The sequence below is a fragment of the Chiroxiphia lanceolata genome, chromosome 21 (assembly GCF_009829145.1).
Source record: "Chiroxiphia lanceolata isolate bChiLan1 chromosome 21, bChiLan1.pri, whole genome shotgun sequence".
In the NCBI taxonomy this organism is placed as follows: Eukaryota; Metazoa; Chordata; class Aves; order Passeriformes; family Pipridae; genus Chiroxiphia; species Chiroxiphia lanceolata.
In genome coordinates, this window is record NC_045657.1 from 422,688 (window position 1) to 442,298 (window position 19,611).

General features: G+C 50.5%; 1 protein-coding gene across 5 annotated transcripts in view; it reads right to left on the reverse strand.

The window, feature by feature from the left end:
- Positions 1-10,452: 10,452 nt before the first annotated feature.
- MVB12B (multivesicular body subunit 12B) overlaps positions 10,453-19,611 on the reverse strand; it is a 58,619-nt gene continuing 49,460 nt past the window's right edge. For all 5 annotated transcript variants that reach the window (XM_032708101.1, XM_032708098.1, XM_032708097.1 and 2 more), the window contains 2 exons: positions 19,365-19,424; positions 10,453-15,095 (listed from right to left, as the gene is read on the reverse strand). In XM_032708101.1, the coding sequence (XP_032563992.1) occupies positions 15,009-15,095; positions 19,365-19,424 (147 nt within the window). In that variant the 3' untranslated portion in view covers positions 10,453-15,008. The remainder of the gene's footprint in view (positions 15,096-19,364; positions 19,425-19,611) is intronic.

Here is a 19,611-nt window from a genome sequence, read left to right on the forward strand (position 1 = left end):
AGGTTTCCTACGAAGCCACTTGGCACCAGAGCAGTCCCAGAGCAAAGGGATGCTGCAGCCTCAGCCCGGCTCTGTGGGGGAGAAGGGCAAAGGGAGTCATGCAGAACAGACCACACCGCTCCTGCAGCTCTCACTGAGCTGCACTTTAAAAGGCTCAAATAGTAGGAATGATCATCTTCAAAGAGAGGATTTATAGGTGCTGCCGGGTCCCAGGCGGAGCTCGGGGCAGGCAGGCGCTTCCTTCGCTCGTTATCGCAACCCCTCGTTATCTCCCCGCGAGCTCAGCCCCAGTGCTGCCACTGAAAATATTCCCACAGAAAACCTTGATGCAGTGGCCTTTTCAAAGGAAAAAAAATAGTCAAAAAACCAAACACAAACCAAGACAAACACTCAGCCCCTCTGTGCTGAGGGAAAGAGAGACGGGAGTCAGAGAGGCAAATGTAATTAGGAAACATATGAGAAGATTCAAAAGAGTTCAAAAGAATATGAGAAAGGAAATGTATAAAAAGTAAATAAAACACATTGTTTAAAAATGTTTCATATTAGACTTCCGCTATAAACATTTTACTTTTTATTTTATAGATTTCATGCTATTCTAATCAACTTTATTTTTGTAACTTCACAACTGAAACTGCAAACCTTACAGCCTGTTTTCACATTTCTGGGGTGTCTTTGTCAGCCTTTTATATCTCTCTAGATGGGGGAAAAATAAAGTCAATGAAGTGAGCCAAGAAATTCTAATTTCAAAACTTTTATAGAAAATTCTGCTGAAGAAACTCATGCACCACCTCATGGAAAGATCATAAAGGTTTGGTGAAAACAGTTCCAACTCCCAGACAAATCAAAGCCTAAATAGTTTACTGTTGCTTACCAAGGGTTTGTAAACCTCTAAAGGATATTAATGAAGGTGTAAACTCTTACTGAGGAAAAACAAATCTTTGCTGTAGAGGATTGGAGTATTAAAATCGAGCAAACACAACACCTCATCTGCCCTAAACTGCACCAGAACCTCAGAATTAGACCAGCCAGGTAATCTAAAAAACAATTTAGAGATGCAAGGCTCTGCTGGCTGCAATCATCTGGAGGAAGGTCCCATCTCATCTTTACAATCAAAGAGTTAACTCTGATGTCCCAACACACAAATAAGTAAATGTGGGATAATTAGGAAACAAATTCTGCAAACATCTTGAAAGGGGCTGGAGACCTTTGATCTTTATAGAAAAGAAAACATCACAATACAGTCCAGCTTTTGGGGTCTGCACACATTTTATACCAAGGCAGAGGATGGTATCTTTTTTAAAAATCAAGTAACACCTAATTCCATCATACCCTAATTATCTTAACTGATTTCATATGTCTAAAGGTATTTCACCAAAAGATTAGAGTAGAAAGAGGGACTGACAAAATAATTAAATATGCAATTTGCCAAGCTTGGGCAATATGGCTTTGAAATCACCTTTTCAGGAAGTTTTACAGCTTGTTCATTGACATATATATTGCAGCCTTCAGATTCTTATTTAAGCTCTTTTGATTACTTTAATGGATTAATACCTGAGTACCATCCATGTAAAGTCTAATACTCAAGCCTGTTTCTAATTTGTCCAAAGCTGCACTAGTTTCCTTTTGGTGTTATGATAAGGAAAAAATACTGTGTATCTTCTTTTTTTTTTTTTTTTAATCATAAAATTCTTTCTTCCAAAAGTTCTGTGATCACAGTAAGAAGCCGATATCTGGTGTCCTTTTTGGTAACACAAAGTGCTTTCATGTTTTCTAAGGTTTTGGTGGCCCAACAAACAAACCCGCAACCCACCAGGGTTTTACCAGGAGAGTGCAGAATTGCCACTTTAACCCTTTCACATTTATTTTGGGTGAAAAAAATGGTAGTGAATTCATGCCTGGACCTTCACCACTGCACCATTTTGGGGTAGGTAAACGGGGGCTGGCAGGGCAGGACCCGCCCCAGTTCTCCCAGCAACAGTGTCCAACCCTGGCAGCAGCACCCGCTCCCTCCTCGTGCCTCTGGAGCCGTGGTGACACAGGGACAGCCCTGACAGTGGGCACACAGCCCTGACAGTGGGCACACAGCCCTGACAGTGGGCACACAGCCCTGACAGTGGGCACACAGCCCTGACAGTGCCTCGCCACAGTCCCAGGTCTGTCATCCAGCCAAAGGCAGGAAGGACACTTCTCTATTTACAGCAATAACATTCCTACTTCTCTGTCCTGCTCTGCCTCTTTAATGATGCAGTTTGCAGGAAAGCTTTCCACCTAAAATCTGTGACTTGCTAAAGGAAGCCATGAAAGGAATGACCAGAAGTGAAATCAAGGGCTGCCCGACCGAGACCCTGACAGAGGCCAGGAGCAGAGCAATGCATCCTCTGGATGAGCCTCTGACACTCCTGAGCCAAGAATTTTCCCAGGGCCCAGCTCTCATCACAGCCTGTGGCAGTGCATTTCATGGAATAGCAACAGGCTGGGTGAGGACCCAGTGTCCTCAGCTCATTCCACACACCACAAAAAGCTGCCTGTGCTGCACACGTGGCTCACTGGCCTCTCGTTATTGGAGAGCCAGGTGTGGCTCTTTCACCCTGATGAAACTTAGGAGGAACACTGCTGAAGTTGCAAGACATTTTAAAAATAAAATTAAAATACACATCCAAAGAGGTAACTTTGGCTATGGACACCAGAGCATTACTACTCAAACACACTCAGGCACAAGCCAAACAGAGGATGGCATATCAGAGAAAGGGCAGCCAAGTCCTCACACGTGAGGCAGCAGAGCCCACCTCACCGTACCCAATTCAGCCACCAAGATTCTTGCTCTGCCCTGTGCAGAGAGAACAACCATCCATAACTCCTTGGGAAATGAACTCTCTCCTTCTGACCCTTGTTTGACAGAGTCTCCTGTGCTGCTCAGCCCCTGCCATGCACAGTTAGTGCTCACACAGCCACAGCCACTTCAACCAGGGCTGACCTGGCTCCTGCTTCCCCAGGCTGTGGCACCTCTCCAGCTCAGTTCAAGTTTTGTGAAAACAAAAGCAAAGACAAGCTTTAAATAGAAAAGAAATTCAAGTTCAGAACTGCACAAGGCTCTGGATACCAAAAAGGGGAAGGCCTCAGCCATTCCTCCGGAAGCCAACACACATTCTTTAATGAAGAACAGTTTTTCCTCAAGATTTAACAAAACAATCTAACCCAAACCAGCATGGCCTTTGCCTCTGCCTGGAGAATTCCAGCCTAATTATAAACTTCCTCTGAAAGATGAAAAAATATAGCTGATACTCACGGTTTGGGAGAAGACAGAGGCAGCAGCAGCTCGAAGGCAGCCATTCACCAACGGCTGATGGGCCCCACACCTGAAGGCAATGATGAGAAAGGGCCACCCAGCAGGTGCCTCCTCTTATCCTCAGCTGGGAGCTGCCTGTGCAGCCTTGCACGTGATCAGCTTTACCTGTGGTCACAGTGGCTTCAGCACGACTGCCCAGCATGTTGGGTGTCAGTGCCCTCCATCCTCCTCCATAACAGACCCAGTTCTAGAGCGTTGGAGCTGTTTCCTACTGACTTTTTTGAGGTTTATTATTTCTCTGTTCCATATTATCATTGGAAGCCATCAGAAATGACCTGGGATAGTAAAAGGGCACTTATTGACCACAAATATGTGTGAAAAGTCCTGGTCAGAAACGCTGTGGGTTCCCTGGAGGTCTCAAGCAGGGGATGGAAAAGCGCTGCTGGACTTTGGGCTTGGCTGCCCCCAGGGTGCTGTTCTCCTGTGGGGGAAGCAGCAGCTGGCCAGGCAAGCCCTGACCTGGTGTCTCCCCTTCCCGGGCAGAGCCCTGCCCTCACTGGTCATACCAGGGCAGGTGCAGAGGGCTGCAAGAGCAAGGGAGGAATAGTCCTGCTTTGAGCTGAGATGTAGTTCAGAGTCTGCTTGTTTATTAGTGTCCATAACACTTTGCCAATGGACACACGTTAGGATTAAAAATACTGGTAATGTTGGAAATGTTCCCTGTAAGCCACAGTTCAGCAGACGCCTTTAAAAATACCTAACTGAACAACAGAGAGACACCAAAGTGACCCAACCCTTCCCATCTTTAAAACCATGTACATGCACCGTATTTCAGGGTCAATTTATCACAACATGCCCCTTCCTCACTGGTGCATAGCAAAAGCGAGAGCACGGACATATTTATAGCAGGCACTGCTTATCAGATGGTATAAATATGTCCATGCTGGAATAAATCACGGCGTGGGTGTGAGTGCAGTGACCCCCAGTGAGGAGGAAGCGTTGCTGAACACCTGGGGGTCCCCCTCGGGCACTGCCCAGAACTGCCCAGGGCCAGCTCCTGCTGGAGGCACTGCAGGACACAGGCACCGTGTGGGGACCCACCATCACGGGCCCCTTCACACTTGCACCAAGGAGCAGATGGAAAGGATTAAAGGGGCCTTCTCTGTATTCTCCTTCTGTGATCATTGCTTGATAGCTGTTTACCTGTTTGCATTCTGGGTACAATGAAGCTCCCCAAGACAAGGGTTTGTATCAGCTTGTCCTTGGACCTGCCTCTGGTGACAGTGATGGCAAGGCACCATTAAGTCATCTCATGCTCCTCTGCTGAACTATAGAAGTAGTAAATTTTTTTTCCTAAACTTTTAGCTGTTACCAATTTAATACCATTATCACTATTGTCTGAATTTTAAACATCTCTGCAGGTGGAAAACCCCAAGGAGACTTCAAGATGGTATGGAACTAAGAGAAAAACCAACAAAGTGGGTTCCCCATTAGCCACTGCTTTTAGGAGAACAGTACCAGACACAGGGACGGGCTCAGAGCAGGGGAGGACAAGGAAAGGTGCAGGGAGTTGTCTAGTTCAGGGTATATCTGACTCACTTGTGCATGTGGTGTCTCCTGGAGCCTTGGGAAACAGCTGAGATTTAAGGTTTGCAAAACTGCAAATACAAACATATTGATAGGAAAATCAGTTTAAATTTCAAACAGCAAAACTAATAATCCACAAATCATCAGGAGTCTCGGGGCAGAACTGCAGGAAGTGATGCATGGAACGTTCACAGAAGAATTACAGAAGCTGCACAGAAAAGGCTGTTTAAGGAAACTTAGGGAGCAAAATGCCAGCAAACCCCACCACGACAGAGCTGCTGTGTTCTTGTGGGACTGTTTAAGATAATGCCCACTCCTGTGCAGGGGCAGTAAGGGCCTTCTAAGAATAAACTGATTAAAGAACATTTTGCAACCTATAAACTTGGTGCAGTTTAAAAGAAGTCTTTTAACCTTGGAGGTCTTACTTTCCTTATTAAGAAGTTGGGAAAGCCTTTGCCTTCCCCAGTTTGATCAGCTCATTAACGGACTGACAATATCTTGGGAGCTGCTGATGCTCAATGCTTTAATAATAACATCTGCTGACTTCCTCAGGGCCCATTTCAGAAGAAATTAGGTACAGGTTTGCATGCCAAAGTGAGCAGGGATGTCATGAATCTGCATCCAGCTGCGAAAAGCAGACAGGCTGCGGAATCACTGCTGCCTCCGACACCGCCCACCAAACCCCGGCTGAAGGAGGCAGGATCTGCTCCCAGCCCCCTCCCCTTTGCAAAGAGCACAAACTCAGGCTGCCTGTGCCCCAGCCCCCCCCAAGCATCACCCTGTGCAGGACTGAGGGGGGGGGGGTGCCACTGAAGGGGCTGGTAACCACTGTGGGATTTTTTTAATCTAGTTTCCTATGAAAACAAGGTTCCTGTGATCCCTGTGTGCTTGTCTGTCTGCTTGTCCTGCCCAATAACTTTGAACTCTTTTCTTTACTGATTTAAACCAGATTTCACAAAGAGGTAGAAGTCTCAAGGATAATTAAGTTCCTAAAAGCTTCATATATGTAGGCATTTGGGCAGAAAAAGGAATTAGAAAAAGAACGGGGGAAAAGTTTGCATTAAGGGCTTTGAGTACATCAACTGGCTTCTGCCACCCGTGACAGGTCACTGCTGGGGACTGTGGGAACAGGCCTACGTGTAGGTGGAATGGACAGAAAGTCTTTGTGTAATTCAGGGCACAGTAAGTTGCAGGAAGCCATCTCTGTGGCCTCCAACACTCGTGAAATGGATTCTCATTTATCCCCAAGTTCGTACCCCTTGGGTTTTGCTGGCCCTTGGCCCAGCCCATGGACACAACAGCTTTTTCCCAACCAGTGGGAATATATTTGTCACTATAGAATAGCGACCACCACGACCATCCCTGGCAAGGGGCCAGCCCAGTCACTCTTACCCTTCCCCTCCACTTGCCTCTGCTCACCTCACGCCCTCTGCTTTTCGCCTGAGGCATCACAATGAACTCCTGCTGTGCTCCTGCAGGACACCCCAGGAACAGCCACCATGGGCTTCTTGCCTGGTTTTGAATAAGGACCGTGTTCAGACACTCCTGGTTGGAGTGTTCCCCTGGCAGGGAATTAACCTGAGATGACCTTTTGGCACATCAGCTTCTTGGGCTCCGTTTTCTTGACACTTCAGTGACTTGGGAGGCGCCTTCCCCCAGCTCCCAGCAAACCCAGACAACCCAAATTCCAACCCTTTGCCATGAGTGTAGGAACAGCCACTGGTGTGCTCCCTGAGGAAAGGCAGAGCTGCAGGAGGGACGTGGTGTTGGGCACTGCTGAGGTTCAGCCTCACCTCCCCTGCTGCCAACACGTATTTGGCAAAGACTGATGGACACCGCCCTCCTGGGCCTCACATGCTTCCCCTTTAGGTAGTTTCCTTAAAATCCAATGTGAATTTTCTTTATTACCATTTAAACCCAGCATTCTGGTGCTTCTGTCTGAGGGGAGGGGCCCATGGAAGGCTGTGGGTCCGTTGCCAGGGAAGTGCATCCCTCCCCAGCGCTCAGCACGGCCCAGGCCAGCAATGTGCAGCCTGCACAAACCCACCCAAACCCAGCCCAAGCCAAGGCACAGCCCTGTGCTTGGAAACTGCCTGTAAAGTTTTTGAAGTTGAAAATCAAACTTTGTTTCCGTGCCCAGATGACAGTGCTGTTCAATTTGATGAAAAAAATGTTTGGGACAATTACTATCTTTCTAGTTCCACAGCAGATTAAATTATAAAACTATAAACTATAAGCAAATCAGTGAGCAGGCTCACCTGCTTGGCACTGACGTGAAAACTTCGAGAGAAGAGCCCAGCCCCCTCCTACTTCTGCCAACAGGTAGCTGAGAATCAGTTTACTCATTTTTTCAGAGATAACTGGCATCAGTTTTCCCTCCCCAGGAGAGTGCCTGCCCTGCTCTGTAGCACCCAGAGCTCTGGACTTTGGGTGAGGACATCTGCTATTTGATTTCAGGTTTCTTCACTTGCAGGAACCTCCGAGGATCTGCTTCCATCCTGCTGGACAATGGACACTAAATTCGAGCCTTAAAACCTGTAACTGGAGCCAGACTTTCTCAGTGACACCCAGTGAGCAGATCACATTTACAGTCCCTCAGAGAGGCTGCCCTGGAGGGTGGGCTGGGCTGTATTGGCTGGGAGCAACTCCTTCACCTGCACAGGTACCGTTTGGGAAAGGAGCAGCACAGCACAGCCTCCATCGCACGAGTTGGGAGGACTGAAACAATTCCTGGCAGAGCAGCTGGATGAATACTCAGTTTAATTTAAGATCCCACACTCACAAGTCCAACTACAAAGTGGTCCCACTTGGGGTATTCTCGCAGCTTTTGGTTTAATCGAGTAAAATTCTGGAGGTCGAATTTCACCCTCAGCAGAAGTGTGTCACGAGACTTCCAGCACTTCTGGTGGAAAAACCCCAGCCCAGAGCCCGTTTCCTCCGAGAATCACACGATGGTTCATTCGGGCTTTTTCTCCTTGACATGTCGCCTGTTTTATTAACTTCTGCTTTGCTTTAAAAAGAGGCATCTACCATTTTGCTTCCCTGAAGAAGCTCATAATGTTATAATTCAAGTGTCAGGACAGATTAGGTTAAATGTGCTGTGTGATTCCCAAAGGAAAACAAACTTCCAAACATCCTCTGTTTGCCTTGTTCCATGTCATGGATCGCATTAGAGCTGAACATGTAATTCTGTCGCCTAATGTGTTAAAGTTGGCAGGAATTTTACTCTCTGTGCAAGGTGAGAAATTACTTAGCTAACAAAACATTTTGTTTCCCCCTCCTTGCGTTCCTTCTTTATGAGATTCTGAATGTGACATTTTCACAAAAATTCCCTGCACTTATTTGTGAAAAATGTATATTAAAACCAAAACACATCAAATGGAAAGAAATCACAGATGGTTTTATTCACAAGCAGCAGAATTAATGGCCTTCTCTACTCTTTATAAATATTGGAAGCAGATGAGTTCATTACTATTTCACTCTAATAAAGAAAACCTGCTTGATTTTGACAAGACATCTACTTATCTAGTGTTTCTACTGAATAATAAATCTATTTTCCTTGAAAAATAGAAGTTATCAACAAACAAAAACCTGCCTGGAAAATTTGCCAATCAAAAAACCCCCAAACATCTTCATTTCTGATAGTGCTGAAATGGAATTCAAGGGATTTTGAAAATGTCATTAATTTTCAGAATAGAAAGTTTTGAAATGTTTACTTTGTGGTTGTCTTAAATTTTTACATCTTTCAACAAAGCAAGCAGAAAAGTGAAAACATCTGACAAGGCTTTTGAAAAGAAAAGAGTCAGCACAGGCTGGATGAAGCTGTGGGCTCCTTTATCTTCCAGAAATCCACACACATGGAGCTGAGTTTAGGAGGGTTTTTTTAACCAGGCATTCAAACACTTCCCAGTCCCCAATCCCGGCTCCGTCGGCTTTGCCAGAGCTTCAAAGTGCTGTTGGCAGCTTTTCCTGCGCTGGGATAAAACATCTTACCCAGGGGAAGCAAAAGCTGAGTCATTTTTAACCCCAAACAACATTCACTGATGTGGTCATCTTGTTAGTCATGGAAATCCCATGTTAGCTCTGTTTGTGCTTCTTTCAACACTTATTAACCAAGGAGTGAGGAGGTTTTATTTTAAACTGCAGAAGATGTTTATCCTCTCTAGGGCCATGACAATCAGTTACATGGCTTATCCATCATTCCAGAGAAAGGAAAGGATTTTAAGAAACTCCCCAGGCAAGTTAATTTTTAAAGCTGTAGGAGGGAGAGGAGAAAAGAAAACAAACACCACCAAAGCCACCGGCACACAAAGCCTGACACAACCCTCTGATGCTGCAGGGTCCACACCAGCCAGCTCCAGTCCCACATGGGCTGCTCCCCTTGGGCACTGGGAGGATTTCCCTGGGGGCAGGAATGGCCAGGAGACACCTCACTGGAAAGGAATGGCCACTCCCATGGCTGAAAACACTAAGCAGAGCAGAAGAAATTAGAAATTTTCCTTAGAAACCAAATTCCGTGAACGATGGATGATGTGAGCCAGCTCCTGTCCCACCCCATGTTGGAGGATGAGGGTCCTCCTGGCCAGTGGGCCTGGAAGCTCAGCAGCATTCCCAGGCACTGGGCCTGCAGCCCCACCAGTGTCCCGTGCCCAGGACTGAGCCCGTGTCCAGGGGCAGCAGCTGAGCAGGCGGATGGATGGAGATGCTCGCAGGCCCCACCAGCACAGCGATGGCTCCGGGCAGCTCTGGGCCCACCTGCCACCCCAGGAAGCCACAGGCTGGCGTGGGATGGGCCCACTCTGGTTTATGTCCTCCCCACACCACCTCCTCCCCAGGCAGAACATTCAATCAGGTGCCAGTGACGGCTCCCACGGCAGCTCCAGGACGCTGCTGCAGCTTTTGGTGGAACAAGTGGTACTGCTTTCAAAAGGTTATAAAAACATGTGCCTGAAGAGAATGTCGGGAACTCGGGTATTAATCTCCCTTAATTCAAAGACCACTCAAAATAAGTGAGACAGAAATATTGGCTGGGGTGAGAAGATGCCAGAGGTCAGACTGTGCACCACCAGCTGGGGTCAAGTTCAGAAGAATAATTTGGCATAAAGAATAAGAATTTTCAGTGTAGTGGTGTGGTATTGGCCTCTCCCTGGCTGAGCAGCCAATTCCCCCGTGGGGGTGCCCACCTGCCCACAGCGATGCCAGCGTGGCCACCGCAGCCCAGACCAGGTGGCCGTGGGCAGAGCTGATGGGATGGGCAGTGCCCCAAGCTGAGCGCTGCCCTCACTGCCACGGGCACCATCCCTGTGCCAAGGACTGGTTTTGCCAGGTTTTGCCCCGTCCTGCCCCATAAAACACTTAAATTGAGCTAGGTTGACTTCTATTTTTGACTTTGCAGCATACCTTTGGAGCAAGACATTTTAGACAGATTTTCCAAGGCTTTTTATATCCAATTTCCCAGAACAAAAAACCCAAACCAAGAGCATGTTCCCTACAGGGGATCGTGCTGCCACCCCTGCAATTCACCACTCCAATCCAGGTAGCTATTTCAGTCAGAAAATTAAAACACAAAGCACAGAGAATAAACTGATTAAAACAAGTTTCATTTAACAAATTATATTAAGAATACAGACTGAGTTATCACAGAATGAAACTTCCCTTTGTAAAATACAGGAGGGTCATCTAAAATAAATATAAAACATAGTAACATTCATAAGATTAATGCACAGTAAAATCACTTTCAATAACCCAACCATCTTAGAAAACCACTTTGCAACTGCATAAAAGGTTCTTCTCTGCCATTTGCATGATGACATTTAAATCTGTTGCTGTTAGGAAACAATTTCATAACAAATGACCAGAATATCCAAAGTGTTTGGTTTCCCTGTGGTGAATGAACTGAGCAGCACCTCACTGAGCTTGTTTGTGAGCAGGGGAGCAGCCTCCCCTCCTCCCTGCACCACAGCCAGGGGGATCTGGCTCGGGATGACTGACACCAGCACTGCTGGGCTGCCCCTGCCAGGATTCCCACTGCTGGGAGGGATTCCCGGCTGTTAGTCAAGGCTCCAAGGCTGAGGTAATTATCTGCATGTAGCAAGATGTGCTTGCCCTTCAGGAGGAGTGGGAACACCTCTCTGGGCTCCTGGGGCTGTCGTGGGAGAGGCCACGGGCACATCTGGGGAGACAGACCCTTCGTCACGCTGGGGGCAGCAGGGAGGTGAGGGCCAACATGGGACCAGCCAGCTCTGCAGGCACCACATCCTGATTTCCCTCCCCCAGGAGATCTCAGGGCCCCACGGAAGAGGAGATTCCAAGGTCAGCAGATGCATGCCCTTGCCACTAGCATCTGCCTGGCACGTGCCTGCCCATGCAGGGAATTCTCCAGGCTCAGCAGTGTGCACCTTCAGTCTGGAGAGCTCAGAACACTGAGGGGGCAGTGGTGGGTGTGAAACCAAACAAGCCCAAGGCTACAGACTACCAGCAACTTCTCACTGCACAGGAGGCTCCCAGGGATCCTCTGACAAACACTGCAGGCACACGCAGGGACAGCCACAGGAAAAGTCTGACAAAGTTCACTCCTACGGAACTACGGCTACGAGGTGCTCCCACAGGGGAGACACCCACTACAACTGTTCACACTTGAATTTTATCACAAAGTTCACACTCTACGTCACTTTCTGTTCTAATTTCTTGCCTTTCTATGGTTAACACAGCAGACAGCACAGCCCGGCCTGGGTGGGCACGAGTCACCTTGGCACGTGACCAGCTTCTTGCTGTGGGGAATCCAGGAGGCAGCATGTCACTACAAATTCACATCAGAAGGTGTATTTTACAGTAAGCAAACCCCTTATTGCTGCTTTTCTGTCTCTGTTGCAGATATATGATAATTTGGCAAACTAACTTCTCCATCAGCCGCAAGACTGAACCACCTAGAGAGCAGTTTTGTTCTACAAATTCAGGCAAGGTAGCCAAGCACATCTGGTAAAACTCTGCAAATCCACTTCTGTTGCTTTCCACTGACTCATCCCCTCCCCCCTTGTGCTCCAGAAGACTTCTCCACAGCCAGACAACATCCGCATCAGGCTCCCTGAACATTTATTGCCTGGGCCGATACTTCCACAGTCGCATTTTGGACAGGGAGGAAGATGCAGAGAGATGCTCATACTGGCCATGGTACCTGCCAGCATGGAGGACTCACTGCGAGGATGCAAGGACCAGCCTTGCAATGAGCTGCTGGGAGTACAGAAGTTATGGAACAGCCAATAAAACTTGCCCATGGAAATGCTGACCTGACACTCCGATCTTGGGAACTCAGCAGTGCAATGAAAAAAGCTTCCTCCGAGCAGTGGATTGAGAAGCTGACACAGTCAACCACCCTGCACTGTGTGTCTCACCGTGCTTTCAAGCACTGGCTCTGAGCCCTCTCCCTTTTGGAATCACCCAGTTTTTCAGCCTGTGGTTAGCAGGGCTGAGAGCTCAGCTGGCTCTCAGCAGCTGCAGCTTCTTGCTCAAAATACCTTGACTGCATTTGCCCAGAGGAAATGCACCTGCCCTGTCGTGCATTTGGAACAGGGTGTCCCTGCAGTGCCACGGTGCAGGATCGCACTGTGGAGAGCAAACTCACCTCTCAAGGTTCTTCACAGGTGCAGCTTTGCTGGCCCAGTGTCAGAGGAGAAGTAACTACAAATATGTCCTGAAGATGTAGGACATGTCCAGCCGCATGTCCTGCCATGTTTCAAGTACCCAGTGTCTCCTGTAGGTCACTGCAAAGCAGGCTGAGCTCACTATCTCCAAGGCAGCTGAGCAAACCTAACAATTGGTTAAAACATTAAAGCACCAGTTCTATCTCTAAGCTAAATCTCACAGAAGGGACTCAAAGCTCTGCACCCATTTTCCCAGGCATACCCAGGGAGTGTGGCACCGAGTGCAGGGCTCGGCGCTCTCAGAACCCACTCCTCCCTGAGCCCCCCGGCCGCTGTGCAGGCAGCCCTGCCCTCACACAGGAACAGGCAGCTTGAGGAAGGGCTCCTGGCAGCAGTCTCTCCATCTCCCAGTGGCAGGCACTGCCCCTGGAGCTCTGCAGACTGTGCTGGCTGCTCTGCACCGCCCGCAGCCCTCACTCCTCCACTGGGAACAGGGAAGGTCAGCTCTCATCCCAAAGCTATGAGGAATGCACGGCTGCAGACAGGTCCTGCCTACCTGCCGTGACCACTGAGCCACAGGAGAAGCTATAAATGGATGTCACAGAAAACTACAGAACAAATTACAAGCAGAAAAACAGACAGACAAGAGATGGATGAGATGGGTACAGCACTACAGCGTGGAGTGGATTTGAACTTCAAGTGAACCTGAGCCGAATGACCAGGCTGCCATGGTATGTTCATTTGTCGATGTCGGCATCATCAATCTGGCCTTTGTGAAGCCTGGCAGTGAGGTCTGGCTTTTCTTTCCTGCAGGATAAATAACAACTAAAAATGTTGCTGCAACCTCCAAGTAAACGAGCACTTCCAGGGGGTCACACGAGGCTCCAGAGCTGGTGCAAATGGCACAGCCTTAACTCTTTTGCCCAAAACTAACACACCTGCAACCAAACTGGCCTCTGCTCTCCAGCCACATGGCTGCTCTACAGAGGCAGCTCCAGAAAATTATTTACCTGATTGGAAGCAGCTGAAGCAAAGACCTGGACTCAGTTTGTCTTGAATGTTACAGTATTTTGTGCTCATTATCCCAGCAGTACGGTGCGGTGCCTTAAAACCAGAAATGAATCTTTGGACAAGAAATATTTTACATATGTACAAATAAAAAATAGAAGCTGACAGTACAAAACCTGCTGTTAGTCACCACTCTGTGCAACTAGCAAATGCCAGATTAATCCAAGGCAGTGCAAAGTGGGTCGGGGCACACATATGACCCAGGCTGAGAGACAACACTGTTACTGTTACCATGGCAATTGCATTTCAGTGGGGTCAGGAAATCACTATTTTACAATATAAAAAATTGTACGTTTTAACACTTAACTCAAAAATTGCCATTTTGCTGCCATGATGTAGCTTTGTTTTACAGCAGAGACTTGAAAGAGCAGCATGGAGTCACATGGGCACTTGTAAATAACTTATTACAGCAACAGACTTCTCCAAGACATGCGTTTGGCTCAGGAGTGAGCCCAGGTCAGCGATCACAAGGGGCTCAGGTCAGGGTTTAATGCATCCCACTCTCATCCTGCGCCACGTCAGAGTTCAGTGCTTCCCTGGGAGCGCCCAGGGAACAGGCACATCTCTTTTATTTTAGCAGCTAGCGGGGCACATTAGAGAACTGTCTCAAGTGACAGGCAGGTGATGGCATCCCAGTTGTCAGCAGGGTCCTGGCTCCACAGGCAGCTTGGCCGGGTCAGCAGGGTGCTGCCAGCATCCAGACGGAAAGAAACACAGGGGTTTGTTGGTCTAGATCCGGATGGACACATGGACACCCTGTGCAAAGCGGAGGTGCTTCACCTTGGTGCTCTGCTCGCCCTGCCCTGCCCTGCCAGTGCCCAGGGAGAGTCCAAGACAGGCATGAGCCAGTGGTCCCAGCTCCCCCAGCTACAGCAAATCCAGTGATTACAGTGGGCGTATGGGGGGGGCTGATCCTGGCTGTGGCAGAACTGCTGTGCCCAGACCTTGGCAGAGGGATGGGGCATCTGCTGCAGCTCAGTGCTGCCACTGGGCCACAGGGACCTCCTGCCGCAAGGCGTCGAGAGCTGACCAGCTCCACGGCAGCTTGGGCAGCGTTACCCAGCCGTGCCTTTCACTGTTCCTTTTAGGGCTGAGAGTTCTCGATGGTCTGCGAGCTCCCAGCTGTGTTTGCAAGGTTTGCTACAGCTCTGGATCCTGTGACTGTCCTGCAGCAGGGTTACAAAGTGGGGATGACCAAGGCTCCCAGTCCTGTACTCACATGGAGAGGGGTCTGCAGCAGTGTGGGGGTGCAGCTGCCGAAGGGGGTCCCAACGCGTGGAGCGGCGTGTGCAGGGGGTGGTGCAGTGCAGGGTGGCGGTGGTGGCCGGGTGCACGGGGGTGTGCCAGGACGGTCCCAGCACTGTGTCCTGTGTCCTGTGTCCCGCTCAGTAGTATGCACGCACACGCCTGCTCCGGCCGATGGCCCCTCAGGATGGCGGGACCGGCGGGCAGCGGGTGGGGCTGGGTGGCAGCCGGGCCGCCGCGCTCTGCTCCGTCCGGAAGCTGTAGTCGTACTGCAGGGCAAAGCAGAGAGAGGGAACCTTGGGACACCGACCCATGCAGCCCAGGCCAGGGCATGTGACCGTGCAGCCACACTGCTCATGCCTGGGGTGGGACAATACAAGGAGAAGAAGAATGTGGTAAAAACTGGGCCTGGTGGCAGCTGACCCAGGCAGCGCCATACCCGGTGAGCCTGCTGGCATCACCTGACCCCACAGCAGTGACCACCCCAGGTAGGATTTACCCCCTCCCTCAAAACCCAGCATTAACATAAACATGACCATACTCATCCTGCACATAAAGCAGCTACTCAGAAAGATCCCCCTTGGCAGGTTTTATACACAAGCCGGTACCACCAGAATAAACATTTTTGGTTTGACAAGGTGAGTGAAAATTTCTATATACACATCCCTGCACCCCCACAATGTCACTGCAGCCGAGGGACATCCCTGCAACTGAGGGACAGCCCTGCACAGCCACAGAGCCCAGGAGCTGCAGTGCCTGGCGTGCACTGTAGCAGTGCCATCTCGTGGCACGCTGTGGCTGCACCCCGCAGGCCCTGGGCCACCCTGGCCCCTGCCAGGGCACCCCAGGAGAGGCTGAGGTGGCGGTGGCCCACCCACAGTGGGTGGACGGTCGAAGCAGCGCCGTCCGAGGGGGCTGCTGGGGCAGGAGCTGCCCGTGACCGCAGCACACCCACTGCAATGGCCTCACATGGGGACTGCCCCCCACGCATCTCCCAGCGTCCCATTTGTGGCCCCTGGAACGTCACAAACATATCTCCCTGTGGCCTTGGACCACTCCTTGCCAGCCAGGGGCACAAGACACATTGCCAGCGAGGTGACCCTGGGAACCAGCAACTGTGCTGGTGCCTGGCCTGGGGCTGTGCCACCTGTGCTGGAGTTGTGCCAGTTGTGCCAAGGTTATACTGAGGCTGTGCCAGATCTGTGCCAGTTGTGCTGGGGTTGGGCTGTGGCTGTGCTGGGGCTGTGCCAGTTGTGTCATGGCCGTGCTGGGATTGTTCCCATTCTGCAAGGCTGTGCCAGGTCTATACCACCTGAGTAGAAGGTGGGGTTGTGTCAGGCCTGTGTTGGGAGTGTGCCAGTTGTGCTGGGGCTGTGCCAGGTCCATGTCAATTGTGTCGGGGCTGTGCCAGGGCTGTGCCGGGGCTGTGCTGCCTCTGCTCCAACGCCGACACCTCCTCTCCGTCCCGGCTCACGAGACCACCAGTGCAGCGCCGAGCTGCGGGGGTCCTGCTCCTCTCGAGCACACGGGACTGGCCCCGCCGAGCCCATCCCGGGCCATCCCGAGCCCATCCTTGTCCCGCTGAGCCCATCCCGAGCCCATCCCGGGCCATCCCGAGCCCATCCCGAGCCCATCCTTGTCCCGCTGAGCCCATCCCGAGCCCATCCCGGCCCCGCCGAGCTCATCCCGGCGGACGGGGCGCCGCGGGGCCAGCAGGGGGCGCCGCGGCTTCGCGCCGGGCAGGGCCGGGCGGCGCCACCGGGAGGGAACGGGGCGGCCCCGGGCGGGGCTGTGAGGGGGCTGTGCCGGGGCTGTGAGGGGGCTGTGAGGGGGCTGTGAGGGGGCTGTGCCGGGGCTGTGAGGGGGCTGTGCCGGGGCTGTGAGGGGGCTGTACCGGGGCTGTGAGGGGGCTGTGCCGGGGCTGTGAGGGGGCTGTGCCGGGGCTGTGAGGGGGCTGTGCCGGGGCTCGGGGGCTGTGCCGGGGCTCGGGGGCTGTGCCCGTCACCCTCCGGCGGCACCTCCCTGTCGCGACGCCGCCCCGCGCCGCTCGCAATAGGCATCATTTTTCAACACCCAAACGCATAAAGATGTCAGCTCAAACTGTTTACTAATTAACACTTAAAAAGACACAAATTAGATATGCGTGGCTAAGAGCAATTATAATCAAGACGAATCTCTCCAGTCACTGGGGAACTGAGGAAACTCCTAATTGCTGGAACCAATGTTTTAAAAACTGAAATCATGCCAGTTAGCAAATATGTTCATTTAAAGAACATTTCATGTGACTGCACTCTGGAGAATTGACTACAAACATGCGAACAAGAAAAAATATTGCTGTGGAAAATTAAAATTTTAAGCTCTTCTAGATTTACAACTTCTTCATTAAATATATTTGTGAAGAGCAGCCCATGATAACTTGTAGCAATTCAGTGGTTAAACGAACTGCTTTCCCTGTCAGTTTAAAAGGAATGATGAGTATTGGATGCTTGCTTTACTAATTAGACTCTCTCTAGACTTTTTACTCCACACCAAGCTCAAAGGAAGATGAGATGTGCCCCATGAGTGGTCGGACCACTGCCCTCTCTGCCACAGCCACAGGCACCACAGAGCCGCAGTGACAGTGCCAACACCTTTGCTGTCACCTGCACCTGCCCAAGTGCCTGCTTGGTGATGCTCCCCTAGCCAGGACAGGCAGGAACAGTGAGGACAAAGCCCCACAGCCCCACAGGGAGAGCTGGCAGCAGTGCTACCAGGGCTCTGCTCCTCTGCTGTCCATCCTACACCCACCAAAGCAGCCACGAGCAACAGCACGCACCGCTCACACCTGTGCTTCACCACCTCTTCATACCCCAGACCTCCACACAATGCCCTGGGCATGGCTGTGCCATCCTGGAGCAATGAGAGCAGCCTGGGTGCAGTCCAGGATTTGCGCCCATTTCCATCATTTTCCTGACAGGGTGGAGTCCTGTCACTCAGCTGCCTGCAGCTTGGAGGATGGGTGCATACATCTGCAAATGTGGCAACAGAGAACAATAACTCTTGGAATTCTTTGGGAATATTTTTTGCAAGGCATCTTGCTCCAGGGAGAATGTTCTGGCTGCTTTGGAAATCCAGAAGATTTGCTGTAATGGTGCTATTGCTTGCAAGGGAAATAAAGCCATGCTGAAATTCACAATATTTATATGTGTAGCTCTCTATGTACAGACAAGATGCTTCATCAAGGAATATGGGCTGCATAAACATACTTTTCATTACTCTGGAATGCACACAGCCTATGATGGAGCAGGAGCTGTGGCAGAGCCAGCAGGTATCAGCCTCTCTTCCCTGGCCCACACAAATGATTCCAATGCTGGTGTCCCTGCACTCCACAGGCCTGTGAGGGTACAGGCAGGGCTGCACAGCCCAGCCCAGCCCTCCAGGCAGCCCCCAAGCAGCCAGACCTCTTCCACACCAGGTAACACACAGAGATGCTGCAGAAGCAAATCCAGCACCACTTGGATTCCCCTCTGGCCAAAAGACCATCTGCTCCCTGGCCAGCTCCCAGCAAGAGCGAGGAAGGAGGCAGGCACACAGAGGGGCTGCCAGCCCTGAGCACGCCGGGCTCCCAGGGCTCCTCCTGACAGATGCAGGCAGTCCTGAGCAGAGGCACAGCACATGTGCCATGTGGCAGGACCGCAGCACCTGAGGCAACGGGTGCTTCTGTCAGCCACTGCCCCTGTCAGGCAGCATCTCCAGAGCCACCACTGCAGGCCCACTGCGTGCCTGCAAAAGCCCTGGCAGCCGATCACCTTCTTCTTGTACTCAGACAAAACTTCCAGGCAGAAGAGGATCGATTTAGGCAACTGGAGTCACAACTGGAATCAAAAAGTGGAGAAACTTTGAGCAGTCTGGCAGTTTTGTGATGCCATCTTGTTACTCTCTGCCTTGAACCCAGCTGGCTGGCACAGGAGAAGGTCTTTGGGACCAATGGTGCCTGAAGAAGTACGTGCTGCTGAGACAAATTTCTTCCTGGTCTGCGAGGCCACCTTTGCAGAGCAGGCAGCTCCTCAGCACCATGTGACAGAATGGTCCCTTGGGACCACTTTCGGTTTGGTGGCTGCCTCCTCCCGGAGCTCCTCAAACACTCACACCCACTGAAACGCAGCCCAGTTCCCCTGACAACAACTTAGCATCACCAAACTGAAAACTGATGAAGGTGTTCACTGACAATGCTGAGTCAAGTCCATTTGCCTTCCTGACATGCAAGAGGCACCTTCCTGCCTGCAGTATGTGTTGTTAATTCATGAGAAAGGTTAACCAAGACAGACATCTGGAATTAAACAGAGGGCCCCAAACTTTGCCATTAGAGGCACCACCTAAAGCGTCTTTACTCAGCGTGGATCACAGAGGACATCCCTGATCCTGAGCTTACTGCTTGACTTTATCCCCCCTCAGTGATTTGGGAAAGACAAGAGAAGCCTTTTCCATAAGGGAAGGTATCTTACAGCTAAGTAAACAAAGCTCTTGTGACTTGCTCAGTGCTGGATGGCACTACTTACCTCCTTTTCAATTTCTGCAAGGGTTTTGATTGTGATGCCCAAGAGATCAACTGGCTGCATCTGGCAACAAAGAAACAATGTCAAATTTAGGTGGGTGGTGGTGGTGGTTGTTGTTGTTTTGGGTTTGTTTTGTTTAAAGTCAGCAAACACTCTATCACCAGAGACTTAGAGACACCATCTGTAAACAGGGATGGCCCTGTTCCTCACTGCACCAGGAGAGCAGACAGCAGGTTGGGGCCAGCAGCTC